The 15,516-nt window shown below is 52.9% G+C and overlaps 1 protein-coding gene and 2 long non-coding RNA genes across 4 annotated transcripts in view; 2 read left to right on the forward strand and 1 right to left on the reverse strand.

The window, feature by feature from the left end:
• Nucleotides 1-2,551, forward strand: LOC130684953 (uncharacterized). The gene is made up of 3 exons (XR_008999379.1): nucleotides 1-236; nucleotides 1,226-1,295; nucleotides 1,654-2,551. It is a non-coding gene; the product is annotated as an uncharacterized LOC130684953 (long non-coding RNA).
• Nucleotides 2,552-3,855: 1,304 nt separating this feature from the next.
• LOC118926092 (uncharacterized) overlaps nucleotides 3,856-15,516 on the forward strand; it is a 54,332-nt gene continuing 42,671 nt past the window's right edge. The window contains exon 1 of the long non-coding RNA XR_005030327.2: nucleotides 3,856-4,874. This is a non-coding gene — a long non-coding RNA (uncharacterized LOC118926092). The remainder of the gene's footprint in view (nucleotides 4,875-15,516) is intronic.
• RGS16 (regulator of G protein signaling 16) lies at nucleotides 4,747-8,334 on the reverse strand. Of its 2 annotated transcripts, none has more exons than XM_036912592.2 (5): nucleotides 8,149-8,334; nucleotides 7,151-7,261; nucleotides 6,834-6,895; nucleotides 6,378-6,544; nucleotides 4,747-5,018 (listed from the first exon to the last, which is right to left on the reverse strand). In XM_036912592.2, the coding sequence occupies exons 1-5, from the start codon at nucleotides 8,190-8,192 to the stop codon at nucleotides 4,779-4,781; spliced, it is 624 nt and encodes a 207-aa protein (XP_036768487.1). In that variant the 5' UTR covers nucleotides 8,193-8,334; the 3' UTR covers nucleotides 4,747-4,778. The 2 variants fall into 2 exon arrangements, with proteins under 2 accessions (XP_036768487.1, XP_036768486.1); XM_036912591.2 differs by having other exon boundaries at nucleotides 6,834-6,898.

The following is a 15,516-nucleotide window of genomic DNA, read 5'->3' on the forward strand; positions in this document are numbered from 1 at the left end:
TGCAGAGGCTTAATAACATCTCAAGGTCCAAGGTCATGCAGCGAATGAGCCAGGATTCCAGCCCCAGTATTCTGACCCCACAGGCAGAGCTGTGAACTGCTCGGCTGTGATCTGTTCTGCCCCATCTTGTCAAGGTAAATAATTTGGCTCCTGACCTTGAAGAGATCAGATTAGTGGAGGAAAAAGTGCTGTGAAGACATCGGTTACAGTGCCATGCTGAACGTGTGGCAGTCAAGGTAAGAACAGTGGGTCCTACAGTCATGGAAGTGGGAGCAACTGACCCTGCAGTATAGTCTGGGAAGGCTTCACTGAGGGGGTGATATTTTTCCTGGATTTTGAGGATGGCAGTCCCTTCTTCACCAGACAAAACCCCCCCATTCAAAAAAAAAAAGAAGAAAAGGCAGAGAGAACAGAATGTGGGTATAAAGGCTACCTGGGAAGAGGTAAGTCAGGAGAGGGACTTGCGTCAGCTCACAATAAGCCTCCATGCTAAAGTAAGATCTGGGCTTTCCATTGTAGTCAAAGGCGAGGCGCTGAAGGGTTTTAATGTAGCCACAATGTGCTTAGATCCACACTTTATGGATGAAGCTGGTGCAACATGGGAGATGAGCTGGAGGGGAGAGGCCTGGGGAAGGAGACCAGGTAGAAGGCAGTGTTTATAGCCTAAATTGCAGAGGATGAAGGCTCCTCTAAGGCAGTCTCAGCAAACCTGAGGTGAAGCTGGATTCAGCGTGTTTCTGGGACTGGACTTGGTGGGAATGAGGCGTGGTGGGGAAGGGATGGAGAAACCTGAGGGCCAGGGAGCTAGCACCTCCGTGTAACCGCATTAGGAAACAGAGGCAGTGGCTGTCAGAGGGGGACGATGATGACCTTGATTTTGAACGTGTTACATATGAAGAACCTGTGGGTCATCCAGGGAGAGAAGTCTGGAGAGAAGTTGGAAACTGTAATGCAAACTTTTCTCCTGTTGGACTTAAAATTGATCATTAACTCAAGAGCCATTTGCTGATGCCCATATGCTAGGCCCTGGGGATAGGGACTTCGAGAAGAGGACAGGCCTGACCCAGAGCTCACTGTCTGCTGAGGGGCGGAGAGCAGGGACCTGAGCACCCATGGTGGGGAGCATCCGCAGCGGTGGTGCATGAAGGGCAGGCATCCGTAATCAGACCCCCCACCTGGCAGGGGTGGGGGGCTCTCTAGGAAGACCCTTGTGCTGCTTTTGCAGGGTGCCTCTCTAGTCTGGTCAAGGCAGCTCTGGCAGCAACGATGAGAGCGAAAGACGAGGCAGGACGCTGGTCAGTATGCAAAGCAAGGGACCTTGGAGGGGTAGGGCGACTCTGGGAACTGTGGGAGATTTGTTTTCAAGGGGCAAGTGAGGTAGCAGTGAGAGAACAGGCCTGAGAGGCCATCGGTGGCCTACTTCAGAAGGGCTCTGCCAGCTAAGCCGAAGCCCGCAGTGTTCTGGGGGGGATGGGGGGGCAGAGTCAGTGAGTCTGAGATGTGGGAGATGGCTAGCTAGCTGTGGGGTCTTCAGGAAGTCACTTAAACTCTTCTGAGAACCAGCAGAGTATGGGACTGTTTTGAACCTGACCCTGGGAGATGCATAGGCCCACAAAGAGTTGTTCTTCTCCAGTGTGTACCTACCCCCTTCAGGCCATGCCATGGACTCCGAGGCCGCCCTGTGGAGAGGCTGGGGTTGGGGGAGGGGATCAGCCTTGCTGGGCTGCAGAGCCTGGCAGCCCCCAACCGTCATGGATGTCCCTCATCCCCGGTCATTTCTCTCCCACTCGCTGATTGCACCCATACTGGCACCCATATTGCTTCAGAGAATGTTCATTTGTGCCCTTGTCTAAACATACTTAGAATCCCCAGCCACCATTCAATGATGATACTTAGCAGACAGTACAATGACTGCCTTTGGGTTCTGCCAGGCACACAGGCTACACTCAATAAATGTGTGTAAAAAGGCAAAGAGATGGAAGGAAAGTAATGGGACCATGTTAATTCCTCCCCGCCTCCCTGGGGGCCAGTCCTTCTCTCATCAGTCGTGTCCCTCTGCCCACCCCACACACTGGACCCTCCCAGGCTGTAACTGGGTTCAGTCTCATCTGGGCTGCTCTCTGGAGCCAAGCTGCCCTGGACACGTTCCTCCCCCTACGATCTTCAGTCTCCTGCTCGGTATTGTAGTACTCGGACCTACTCATGGAGCTGTTGTAAGGAGCAAATGAGATCAGGGCCTGCCAGTGTTTGTCCCCACCTTCCTTCCCAAGCCTTAAACTCAGAGTGCCCGCCTGGAGCCACCCGCAGAATTGCTCCTGAGGTCTGGGCTTTGGGTGACGGGGCTTTCCACCCGAGGTACCTAAACTCTGGCCACTTTACTCAGACAAACAAGGGAGACACAGAAGCCAGAGTAAGGTCCAGATCTGCATAGAGACAGATTATTCACCATAGAGAATTGTTGTAAATCGTGGGAAAATGAGGATTAAAAGGGTAAGAAAGAATAAGTTGGCCATTAGCAGAAGAACAGACTTTCTCCTTGCAAACCTACCCACAGATTCTTTCATGCCCAGCTCAACTGCCTAAGTCCCCCAGCCCGTGGAATGGACCAGCCTCAGGTACGGACTGGCTTCCCGCAGCTTGGAGGCTTCTGTGGCATGACAAAAGAACACTTATTCTTTGAATATATATGAAATTGTGACAGAATATTAATGCAAAATGAAAAAGGGCACCAGTGAAAACGCCCCAGACGTTGCTACCTGATAGCATGTGGCTCCTTGACAAAAGGGAGCTGCCCCTTGCCTTTAAGGCACAGTTGTGAATGGGTGGTGCTAGGCTGGGTGGACAACAGATCCAGGCTCTGAAATGCCAGCCGAGCTGAGCCAATCAACACAGCACAGCGGCCCAACACAAGCTGGGACTGCCATCTGCTAAAAGAAGTTACCCAGTGTGTAGGCCACCATTAACACCCAGTCCCTTCTCTTCAGGCCTGCTGGTTACCAGGCAGACACGAGTCTCTGACTTGTGCCTCTGCCTGTGATGCAAAAGCTCCCCGACCTGTCCTGCAGAGTCCCCCGAGGCTGGCTCCTCCAACAGCTCTCCCAGCACCCCCTTTCCCTCATCCCCTGACCACACGGCCCTAGGAGACAGGAACTCATATTTAGGTTTTATTTTTATTTTACAAGACTGTAACATGCTGAAACAAGAAAATGGGGACCGAGGACATCATTCATATCTAGGAAACCAGCTCCAGTTGTCAACAATAAATAAATATTTTAACAGTGAGGAGTTCCAGACAGGTGCTAAGAGGCTCCCAGCACGTTCAGAGGTAGAGTCTGGTGGGGCGGGGGACAGTCAGGCGGCCAGCTCCTGTTGAGATTCTCTAGGAGAGGCAAACTGGATTACAATAATAAATAACAATAGCTACAACGCAACAACAGTGATAAAAATAATCTGCTACGACAATCATCACAATACCAACAATACATTATAGTTAAATAATGGGCCCACATCTGGGAGGACCTCATAGTGCAGAGAGAACAGTGGTTATTTTCCTGGGGCACAAGGGGGCTGCCTGGTTAATTCACGGCCCCAGCCTGGGCACGTGCAGAAGTCCCACCAGTTTGTCAGTGTTGCCCTGAAGTGACAAGCAGGTTCTGATTTTCCCCGGTCCTGCCCTTTGAAGCAGCCTCTCTCCCCAGCTTGCCTCCCAGCCTCTATGGTCTGTGCAAGGTGGCCCCTGGACCATTCCTCTAATATTACGGTAAGCGCACCTCACATTCACAGGAAAGAAACACAAGGCCCGTCTCCCATCCTGGCCATCTTTTTCCCTGTTACACCCACAGAAAATACTGTTTTTAAACGGAATTTTGGGAACTGCCAAGAGATTTGTTTCTTAGGATCCTTTTCTCCCTCATTCCACACCCCTGAGCTTGAGAGCTGGGCTAGCTGCTGACCGAGAGGCCCCCCCGTTTCTCCCCATGGGCCCTACGACCAAGGGCAGTACAGCCCAGCAAGAGGTCTGGGGGGAGCCCTGCTCACAGGTGGAGCCCGCTGCAAACACAGGGTCAGGGGCCACTGCCAGAGGTCCCAGAAGCACCAAGATCGGTTTCACATGAGCAAGATGGCCTCTTTTTCAGGGCTCTCTACTGACTTGGAAAAGGGCTGAAAGGCCAGTTTTGAGGTATAAAATTTTCATTTGGGGCATTACCTTGGTTCCCTGGCCTTGACAAAACCGTGAGGCTGGACATGGGGATGTTAAACGAGCTAAAGGACACTGGGGCAGCCCCGAGGCAGGTGAGGAAGGCAGGATGGAAGGGGCCACATCCTCAGCTCCCTCCTGTGCCCAGGACACCCTGGGAATCAGGAAAACAGGATGCACTGGGCCAAAGGCTCAGCTACAGAGCAGCTCCCCCAGCAGCCTTCCCCCTCTCATATTCAAGTTTCCCTTTGTCCACATTAACCAAACCACCCTGCAGTCCTGCTCAGCCTGCCGAGAATGACAAGAGCCAGCCATCATTCTCTCTCCACCACTCCTCCCCGGAAAGCCCCGCCCAGCGCCATCTTCGGCCCTCAAGCCCGGGTCCTGGGAGTGGGGAGGCGCTCCTGCGCATGGAATCCAGTCCCACAGTATCTGGAGGAGAGGGTGTTGCTTCCTAAACAGGCTGCCAGATTAGCTTTTTTCTTCACTGTCCTATTATGCTTGCTTGGCAGAACCTGCCTCCCACACAGGGGCAGCCGCCTCAGGGTGGGTGACTCAACCTCTCTTGCCGCCGGCTTCCTCACTGCCATGAGGCTGAGGTGTGCACGGGCTCTGCTGGGCTGCAGCTGCTGGGAGGAGAGGCCGAGGTGGCCGAGGCTCGGGCAGCCAGGTCTTGGTAAGCGGGGGACCTCAGGAAGCGGGGGTAGGAGTCCTTCTCCATCAGAGTGCGAGCCTTCCCCTGGGCCACACTGAAGCACGTGGCCGTGGCAGCCTGCACGTTCACCCTGGTCAGCTCCCTGGTCTCGTGGTCTATGTTCACCTGTGGGAAGGAGGGCAGGCACGAGGGTGAGTGGGGCTGAGGCAGGGGGCCCAGCAGCCCCAGGGAGGGCTGACAGGCAGGTGGGGCGGTGGCAGGAGGCTGGGTCTGAACAAGGAACCTAGGGTCTCCTGAGCCGACTCTAACTGGCTTTTCCGCTCTGGGCCTGTCCCCACATCAGATCCAGTGTCTGCCCTCCAACCTCTCAGAATTATCAAGGCTATATAAGAATGTATACAAATCCAAACCCTTTATACCCCTTCCTCTGTAAACAACCCTAGTTTGAGCCACCGTTGCCTGTCCTAGAACAGCGCCAGAGCCTGCTACCTGGTCTCTGTACTGGCCCCTGCAGTCTGTTCACCAGCCACTAGAGCCAGCCGTGTAAAACCCCAGTCAGTGTTCTAGCGCCATCTTCCCAAGTCACTCAGAGGCCAGGGGAAGTGCACGCTGGGCCCACATCTGGCCATCTGCCACCTGTCTGACCCCCTCTCTCTCTGCTGCTCCACACAGACCCCCTTGCTGGTTGGTGACCAGGACAGGCACTCTCTGGCTTTTGCACTTGCCATTTCCTGTGTGAATGTGATTCCCTCCCTTAATTCTTTCATGCCTCTGTTCATGTCACCTTATTGGACAGCCCACCCCTCACCTCCCTTTATAAAATGGAAAGAGCTCCCTTTCTCTCCCCCACCCCCCAACTCTGGAACTGCCTCTTACCTCCTGCTTTCTTTTCAGCAGAGCATGTATCATTTGTTTAATCAGTTATTGTCATCTCTTCCCATCAGGATAGAGACTTTTTATTCCCTGCTATGTCCCCAATGACTATAACAGTGCCTTGCATGTAACTGCTGCTCAATCAATCTTGGTGGAATAATGTGGAACGAATCAAAGTGCTCAAAAAATAAAAGATGCAAAAGCAAGGCATTACTACCCTCTCTCCACAAGGGGGCGCCGTGTTCTTTAGCAAAATCTGACCCCAGGCCTTCAGGCCTGAGAGGTTGAAAAGTGCACAGAACACAGACCAGCCAGCCAGACTGAGCCAGGTTACACAAGGTCCCTATCATGACCTGCCTCCCCAGTGGTGTGTTTTGGGCCTCTAAAAAGGGCTTCATTTACAAAGGGTACGGGCAGAAGCCACAGCCCCTGCCAGCCCCATCAGGGAGTATGAGACTGACAGGCTTGGGCTGGCACAGAGTCCAGCTTGCCTAGTGTCCACCCACAGAAGCCCAGTCACCCCATGCCAAATGAGGTCACTCTACTTGTGAACTCAGTCCTTTCCCTGCCGGACCCCCACCATCCCCAGTTCTCAGTGAGGAAGGGGAAGGCCAGGTATGGAGGATCCACAGAACATGTCATGACCCTGACCTCTTTCGGGGCTTCACTGCGGATGAACTCTTCAAAGATCCTGTGAGCCTGGGAGGCCAGCTTGGTAGCTGACCGGAGCTTCTTGAACTCCTCACAGGCCAGCCAGAACTCCAGGTTCTCCTCGCTGAACTCTGTCTTCAGGAAAGTGTGGAAGGCAGCCACTCCATCTGGGGTTGGGGGACAGAGGAAGAGGCAGGTCAGACTGCGGGACAGCGGGGAATAAAAGAACCACAGACAGCAATTGTAGTTAATAGCTCTATTTTTAGGATGTAATTTTCTTGAACAAGGACCTGCCTTTGTATTCTGGAGAGAGGCTGGCACACTAGGAGATCATTATTATTATTACTACTACTATAATTTTGCCCAGACTTTCAGCAGCCCGCATGCTGGCTGCAAAGCACATGAGTGCACACGTGCCATCCAGACAGACACAACAGGGAACAGGGTCCTACTCACTTTTACTGCTCAGCAGCAGGTCAAAGGATTCTCTCCACCCCAGCACATCTTCTGAGAAGTTTCTGCTAAATAACAAAAGAAAGAAAGAAACTCAACAAACTAAGGCATAACACAAGTCCTAGCCAGAACTCAGGACTCTGATGGAGGTTGCATAATTTACACAAACACAGCAAGAAGCCTCACTAAGATCTCCAGGAAGGGGCCACCAAAGTCTACCCTAGCATGTCCTAATTTCTCCTTATACTTTCCTTTTCATGACTTCTTTCCTAAATCTGACTCCTCCCTCTAGGGTCCCTAGGCTGGCCAGCAGGACTTACCTATCTTTGCTTTGTTTACTGTTCCACTCGAACTTGCCAACACTGCCAGTGTCGGAGCCCAGCTCTGATTTGTGAAGGAAGATTCCCAGCCGTGTCTTGAACTCTTTGGCTCTGAAAGACAAAGCGCTGGGGTATGAGGATTCTCCATTTGCCCAGCCAGGGAAGAGAGCTTTATAGGGTCCCAGAAAAGCTCGGGCTGGTGCCACTGGAATTCCAGCCTCAAGGGTCCCTGGGAACCCTGGGCTATTCCCAGGGTCTAAACGTTGCTTCTCTCATTCATTTCATGAACCCAGAACAATGAAGGCAGTGCTTGCGCTGTGCCTGGGTAGGTGTTACACCTTCTGGGTTTACAGCCAAGCGTGTATGGGCTTTTTCCCATGTCAGTCACACTGATCTATCTTAGTGCCAGTTCCTTAGCATTTCAGGCAATTCAGCTCCCTCTGGGCTTGTCAGGAATATTTCGGGAACTGTGCGGAAACTGATTCCTGCCTTCATCCTCACCTTTTCCTCCCCAGCCACCAACCAGCTCCATTCCAGATTGGGAGCGGCTGAGTAGCTCTCTGGAAGGTGGGCACATCCTTCAAGGGGGACCAAAATACACCCCACTGCCTTCCCAGGGCCGGAGAAGGCCGTGCCCCTAGATCGGAACTGTAGAATGAAAACTAAGTGCTTAAGAAACTGGGGGAGCAGTTCTGCCTGGTGATGCCAGCGGGGTCTTCCTGCAGCCAGGTCTTCAGCAGGTCAGCCGAGAAGACCTGCCATTTGTCGGAGCACGGGGAATGAGAGTAAGCAGCGGTCCCTCTACTTCTCTCTGCTTTTCCTTCTCCTGCTCTTGGCCCATCGCTTCTCTAAGACTCTTGAGGGCAGCATCTGAGAACGTGGAACCAAGCTACCTCTGCCTCTCCACTCGGGTCACTGTGTCCCCGTGCCCCACGAGTATAAGGGACCTGGACTTCTTTCCCCGAACTCACAAGCTCCGTGGGGCCCGCTCCTCTTACCTCTCCAGACAAGTGGTGGGGAAGGTGGCCAGGGTCCGGCACATGGCTGCAGGTGCAGGGCAACACGTTGCGGGGAGGATGATGGCGGGCTTCGGCGGACACAGCGAGCGCGAGGAAGCAGAGGTCTGCAGCGACTGTGGCTTATACACGCGGGTTTAGTTTGTCCGACTACACGCGTATAACGGCCGCCACCGCGGCTTTTATTCCCTCGGAGGAGCGGGGCGGGGCCGCGCGCCGCCGGCCAATGGGAGAGCGGGGCTGAGCCCGCGACGGTGGGGGCGGGACCCGGGAGCCCCGCGGGGCGGGGGTGCGACTGCAGGGTCCCTTCCCGCCCGCCGCTGGTCTCACGGGGCCCGCGGGGCGGCCCCATCCCCCCGGGCGGACGCCGGCGCTGGGAGGGAGAGGTGGCAGCGAGGCCTCACCGCGAGGAGACGCACACACCCATTTAGTAGGAAAAACCCGTCGCCTCTGTTAAAGCAGGAAACCAACTCAGCGGCGGCAGGATTGGCGTGGGGGGTATTGGGTCGGAAGGCACCCAGGGCGCTGATCACAGTCTGAGCCTGAGCTGTTGGGTCCTGAAGGACAGGAGTACAGGGTGCAAGCCGGGCGCGGTAGCAGCATGATTACACTGGGAGCTACCACCTACCCTGCTCCTACGGGATGGCCGCCGGCTAAGTCAGTAAGCCCTTCACCGTTATCTCGTCGTCACTTACATTTTATAGAGAAGGGAACTGAGTCAGAAAGTTAAAGAGACTTGTCCAGGATCGCAGAGTTGGAAATAGCAGACCAATAGCCCTGAGGGGGTGAAGGAACGACTTAATTAAGCATCTGCTTACGTGCCAGACACTTTTACTAAGACTTAGGTTAAATAATTTCCTCAAAGTTACACAGTTAGTAAGTGGTGCGTCACAATTCAAAAAAGAATTTACTATGCTTTTTCCACCCCCACCCCCTCAGAATGCCAGCACCTCCTTAACTGCTGAGTTGATCCTGGGTTTAAGCAGGTGCTAGCTTAGTGTCCTCATCTCTAGGTAAGGATAAAAATCACCCTGCCTTTCTCCTCGCCTTCCCGGAAAGGCATTACCAGCACCCCCACCCCAAGTTGCCCTCAGTTCCCTCCCTATTCCCAATGAACACAGGAGGGGACCACTGTTACAGGGCTGCCTGTGAAGTTAGTGTGGGGTCTAGAGCGGGATTCCTGGGCTTCAATTCACAGCTCCACCATTTACTGGGGGCAGACTTTGGGCAAGTTCCTTGACCTTTCCAGGCCTTGGCTTCCTCCTAAGGTGAAAACATGATACACAATTTCACAGTGTTATTGTGAGAACTAAATCTCCATCAGTTAGTTCCTACTCCTCTGGAAACAGTTCTGAGGTGCACTTGCTGGGGAGATTTCTCAGAACGGGGAGGGAGGGAGGGAAGCAGGCTTGGGCAGAGGGAGGAGTCGAATGCCAGGCAGTTGCAACAGAGATTTTTTCTGGGAGGGCAACGTGCTCTGGAGGGCCCTTCAGAGCTGTCCCCCTACTAAAGCAAGGGGGCAGGTCTCTGTACCCCATATCAGTCATTCATTAAATGCAGTTGCCCCAAAAAGATGGCCTAATGTTAAGCAAGGTAACTACCTCTGTCAAGGTAATTCCCAGTGACAGACTGTGCTGCGAGCCTGCAGCAGACAGCACTGGAGGACGGGGGTCTCAGTCCCACACAGGGGATCTGAGTGGTGTGCCACAGCACCTGCAAATCATGTAAGGTGCTTAGAACGGTACTCAACACGTGGTCAACACTCAAATGTTAGCTCTTGGGTTTATATAATAGCAATACATGGATTGCTAGACAGTAAGAAAAAGTAGGGAGTTTTTGTGTCTTTTGGAAGTTAGGTTCTTATTTCATGAGGAGCATCAGAGTTGATATTCCTCAGCAAGGCCTAGACGGGTCAGAAAAGAAGAGACAAGAAAAGGTTCCCCACCTGAGATTGCTGAGTGAGAAGGCCCAGAAAAGCTGGTCAGGGACAGAAAGGGAAAAACCACAGAAGGGGAAGAAGCCGAGGTGCTGCTAGAGGAAAAGAGGCCCAGATCAGAGCAATGCATGGGGTCATTCGTCAAGGCAGATCCCCTTGTTAAGCCAGGGCCTGCAGAGGATGACACAGTTAGTCAAAACATAAGGCCCTCTGAAGAGCCGGTGGGCCCCTGCCTCTGCAGCCCGGCTTGTTAGTGGAGCTCCGGGGCAGCACCATCCCAGATGCCAGCATCCTGCCCTCACCCTGTCTCTGGTTCTTCTGCTCTTGGAAGCCCAGGGCTGGACTGGTGTGGGGCAGAGAGATGCGCAAGGGTTGGGAGGGGCCATGGTGTGCAGCCAGGCATGGAAAGATGCCTTTGGAGACGTCTGGGTTTCTCAGCCCAGTCCTTCCTCCGCATGGTGAGGCAGCCCCCCAGCCCCTCCCGGGAAGCTCTGCTGGAGGAGTTTGGCAGCTGAGGAAAGGGTTGTTGTTTCACCTGCTCGTGCCCCAGTGAGCTTTTATTATGCAGTTGCCAGCTGGGGATGTGGGTGGGGTCTGGGACAGCTTTTTTTCATCATGGATGAATGAGAGTTGACGGGAGGATTGAACCCTGCCTGTCTTGCCCTCAGGAGCACCATGTCTGCCAGGATGAGGCCACATGACAACAATAATAGCGCTTATGCAGAGAACCTCTTCAAACCGTCCTGTCCTTTCTGCATCCCTTGGAATAGGCCAGAGGAGCTTTTCCATTTCCATTTTGCAAACAATAAAACAGCCAGTGCCTCGGGCACCTGTAGGGAAGTGCACCAGAACTGGAAACAGCTGAAACCTGGGCCTGACACCCCGATTCCTCAGTGATTGCTTTCTCCCATTTGACAAAGAAAAAGAGACAAAGGGGTGGATGGCGTGGGGCACAGACAGGCAAAGCCAATCCTAGAGCACAAAGCGCCTGCTCAAGATGAAGAGCCCTCTCCCAGTTCATGCTGCCTCCTGGTTGCCATGGTTACTGCTTCCATTAGCAGGCAGAAACTTTTTGAAGTTTATCCCAAATTCTCTTCCCAGCAGGTCCATATCTGCAATTTCAGTAATGACTCAACAGTTGCTGTAAATCCAGCCAGTTGAGCTCACCTGTGAATTGGATGGACTGACAAAACCTGACCTCATTTTGGCCCAGCGCTCCCTCCCAGCTGCACTGTCTTTAATGGAGAGTGTGGGGACACAGCTCTGTGGCCTGGGTCATCGGGGTGAAGCTGAGGTCACGGTTACATATCCCACAACAGCCCAGCCATACCACCTTCCATCTCCTTCAGCCCCTGCGACCTCCATCGCCACCTTTCCATCACAGCCGAGGTCTAGATGGGACTTCTATCTGTGCAAACGATTAGGAGAAATGAAAATGCTTTCTTGACTTTTCTGATTTGGCACTGATAATCCCCACCATGGTTGGGATGTTCCGAATACAATCATCAATCTACCAAAAAATATTTATTAAGGATGTATTATGTTCCCAAGCCGATGAGGAAGTAATAGTTCTTAAGACTCTTCCCAGACTTTAATGACCTTGTATTTCCTCTTAGCAGAGGAAACAGAACTAACATAGGGGAGAGAGAGAGGGAGAGGTGAAAGGAAATGATGGCCCCGTGTTTCAGCAGATGCAGGAAAGCAAGAGATCAGAGGGTTGCCAGTGTTAAAAAAAAAGGAGGGAGTTCATAACATCTTCCTATGGCGACAGATAGTAAGTACACTAGTGGGGTGAGGATTTAATAATGTGGGCAACTGTCAAACCACTGTGTTGTATACTTGAAACCAATATAAGATGGTATTTCAACTATCCTTCAATTAAAAAAGAAAAAGACAAGATTGGAGCCCGATGGAATAATGGCCAGAACCCTCGGGGTGTGCAGGAGGGAGCAGGCCTCCTGGGGAGAAACAGCTAGGGAAGCCTGTGGTGGTTTAGGGGAGCAGAAAGACTTAGGAATTCCTTTCATGAAGCTCTTAGGCTTGTGGGATGCACAACTGAATGTCATTCTTTGGCTTAGAAGCATGAAAACAGCAGGGGCAGCACATATCTTGAGGCAGCTGGATGGGGAGAGTGCAGTCACCAGCTGCAGGGGTGAAACAGTCTCTGGGAGCCACTGTCCTGCTGGGACATGACTGGAACTGGGGGCACCCTCCCCTCCTGGCAGGGCAAGCAGACCAAGTTCAGCCTAGGTGCAGGAAACAACTGTTTTTCCTGAGTCAACCTTCAGCCTGGGTACAGCCCGCTTCGGTGGTTGCTCTATTGGGTCCTCTCCTCTTCCCTCCCTCCTGTCTGGGAGTTCTGAGGGGATGAGAGTCTGGGAGGCCTGCTTCTCTTGACCCAGAAAGGCCAGTGGACCTCGCCTCCAGGGCAGGGAGGTCTCAGCCACCTGGCGAGGAGGCTGAAACCCTTCAGCGGTACCACGGCTGGGGGAAGCATGCTAGACCCCCTGTACGTCACACAAGGCTCTGATGCCCTGGGCCTTCACCTCACACCCTAAAGCCCGGCCAAACGCAGCAGTTTGCAGATTACCAAGGATGCTGTGCTGCCCTGCATCCCCAAAGACCAGGTTCTCTTGGCCTGAGGATCCCTCCTCCTCCCTGTACTACTCATCTTAAAAGATATTTTTCAATAAACTAATTTTATTTGCTATGGAGATAACTTACATGTAATAAAGTGTACAGGTCTCAAGTGCCACTCAGTTCTGACCAATGTGTACACCGATGTGACCAATACCCAGTCGAGCTACAGAACACTTCCCTCACCCCAGAAACCCCTTCATCTCCTTCCCGCCAATCCCCAACCTGCCTCCCATCAGAGGCAACCACTAATCTTGAGTCCTGGAACCTCAGGCCTAGGGTTGTCTCTTCTGGACTTTTCTGCTCATTGTTGAGGCCCAGCTCACATGCTTTCTCATGTGTATGCCGTGTTCCTCCCTCGGCTGACCCAGACTCACAGAACCGATGTGCAGTCTGACCCTCTGTGAGTGCCTGAGGGTAGGGATCGCTGCCTCGGTACCTTTCAACTTCAGCCCCTAGCGCCATGCCAGTTGTGTACATGCTCTATCAGCATTGGCTGGCTGGCTGGTTGCTCTTTCAACGTAAATCCTAAAAGGGAACGTGTATTGAACATACGCTCTGTACCAAGCTCGGTTTTGTTTGATTTCTCTGAATTATCTTTCAGTCCTGGCCATTACCCCCATAAGATGGGCACTGCCTTTTCCTCATTTTTCATTTGAATAAACTGTGGCAGAGACTGGTTAAGTAACTTGACTAAGGTCACACAGCTGGTAAGCAGTCAAGCTGGATTTCGACCGCAGATAGTCAAGCTCGGAACCTGTGTCCCTAAGCACACAGCTTGCCAGCTTGTGGTGTAGCACTTTGTAAAGTTAAGAATTTACTCACTTTGAGGAGAAGGAAGCATAAGCTTGGGAAATCATGGCAGAATGCTACAACTCACCTTTCTGTCTGCTGTTATTCTCTTTCCTTGATTATTTCCCCAATACCTTTTCTCATGCCATAGCTCTCCTGCCATTCACCTCTTCCCCTTTCTGCTTTGCCCTTAGCTGTGTGTCATCACTGGCTCTGGACTTTTCTGCCTCCTCGTCTCTTGTGTATACAGTTTCCCAGTATGGCTGTGGAGAGCTCCTTTCTCTGCTCAAGTCCCTCCATTAACATCTGGGCTTTCATATATCTTTGCAGGAAAACTCAAGAGTACAGCTTCCCAGCTGTGCATCCCCATCCCTCTTTGCTCATGGAGTACTCTGGTTCCCCTGGGCCTGCTCCCGAGGGAGGCCAATCTTCAGCTCCCAAAGTCTATGGGACGTTTTGGGTCCTGGAGACTTTGTCCTTGGCCTCATCCCCCTGGAGCCTCACTGCTTCTGGTGTTTGTGCTTTTTTGGTTCTTGAAGGCTGGCTGCGGCCCTTCACCGGCCCTGCCCTCTGTTCTGTGGTCTGACGCACCCACGTGGGCTTGCCTGTCTGGCAGCGATGGGCTGCTTTAGCCCACGCCCTGGCCTCGGGCTCCTGAACTTTCCCTGACTGCCAGTGCCCCGTGTCCTCCCCTCAGAGTGCCTGTCCTCTGCCTCCCCCATGCTGGTCCCCACTCCCTCTGCCATCACTAGCAAATGTGCCTGCCATCACATCGATGAAGTTCCTAAATGACCAACTAAATCAATGGCCATAAATGAACCCCATCGCAGACTCATACTGCCAATTCCCAAATAGAATTGTCTCAGAACCCTGGGTTTCTACGTGTCTTCCTCTTTCTCACCCTCCCCCCCCCATCCCCTTCATCACTTTTGTCACGAGTGTCACTTGTCTGAGAGCATTTCACTTCCACTCAGTGAGACTTAGAAATGAAGTCTGTCAAAACCTCAGTTTTCCTTGCTTCATAATTTTCCACGGCCCTGAGAAGCCACTTAGAATGAAAGATGGGAGGGGAAAGGTGAAGACTGGAGGGCAATGTTCACAGCTGCTGTTTCCTGCTCCTTTCCAGGCTGAGGAGTGAGCACTTTGGGATTCTAGAACTGGAAGTTCAGGCAGGTACTGGATGCTGAACCGTGCCTCTCTCCAGGCAGCAAACAAGCCCTGGGGGAGTCTAATCAATGCCACCCCCTCGCTGGGGAGCAGAGGCAGGATTCTGATGACTCGCCCCCTCTACCATGTTCTCCAACCAGGACAGCCAGCAGTGCTGACATGTAATGCTGTGGGTGAGGGGAGGGCACGCTGCCCTCTGGGAAGACTCTGCAGATAGCCCAATTGCTGTGCAAGCGGGAACACCGACACAGAAGAGTGGAGAGGAAGCACTGTTTTGCTCTCAAATTGAGTGCATGTGTGCGTAAGGCAGGGGACTCAAAGACCCTCACAGAGGGAACCACAGCAAGTAGCATTTAAGTCACAGCCCACCACCCTCATTTCTCAGGGAACCTCGGCCCATCAGACTGTCCCTGGTCCCAGAGATGCTCCGTGTGCTCTCCTCTGTTGGAAGGCCACCTTTGAGAGTTGGGGACTCTCGGGCAGGTCTACAATGGCCTCAGGGAGGCCTCGAACCCCGAATCTTGAGGCTGCACCCAGTGTCTGGCATAGGACAGGTGCTCACTAAACAGTAGATGAGGACTGCAGGAACTCATCCCATTGCAGACACGGTGCGCGTCTCCAGAGAGTCACTGCTGCACCGGCCTCCCCAGGGTCTTTGGGGTTACAAACATTCTTGGCTGAACTACAACCAGACTATTTGCTGGAAATGGTCACAGACGGGCTGGATGATGCAGTGCAACTTACTCTGCACCTCCTGCACATGCCCCACCGTGGCTTGTGGAGTGCCCCCGTGCAAGCAAACTGGCCCAAAGTCAAAG

The sequence above is a fragment of the Manis pentadactyla genome, chromosome 9 (genome assembly GCF_030020395.1).
Source record: "Manis pentadactyla isolate mManPen7 chromosome 9, mManPen7.hap1, whole genome shotgun sequence".
Taxonomy (NCBI): domain Eukaryota; kingdom Metazoa; phylum Chordata; class Mammalia; order Pholidota; family Manidae; genus Manis; species Manis pentadactyla.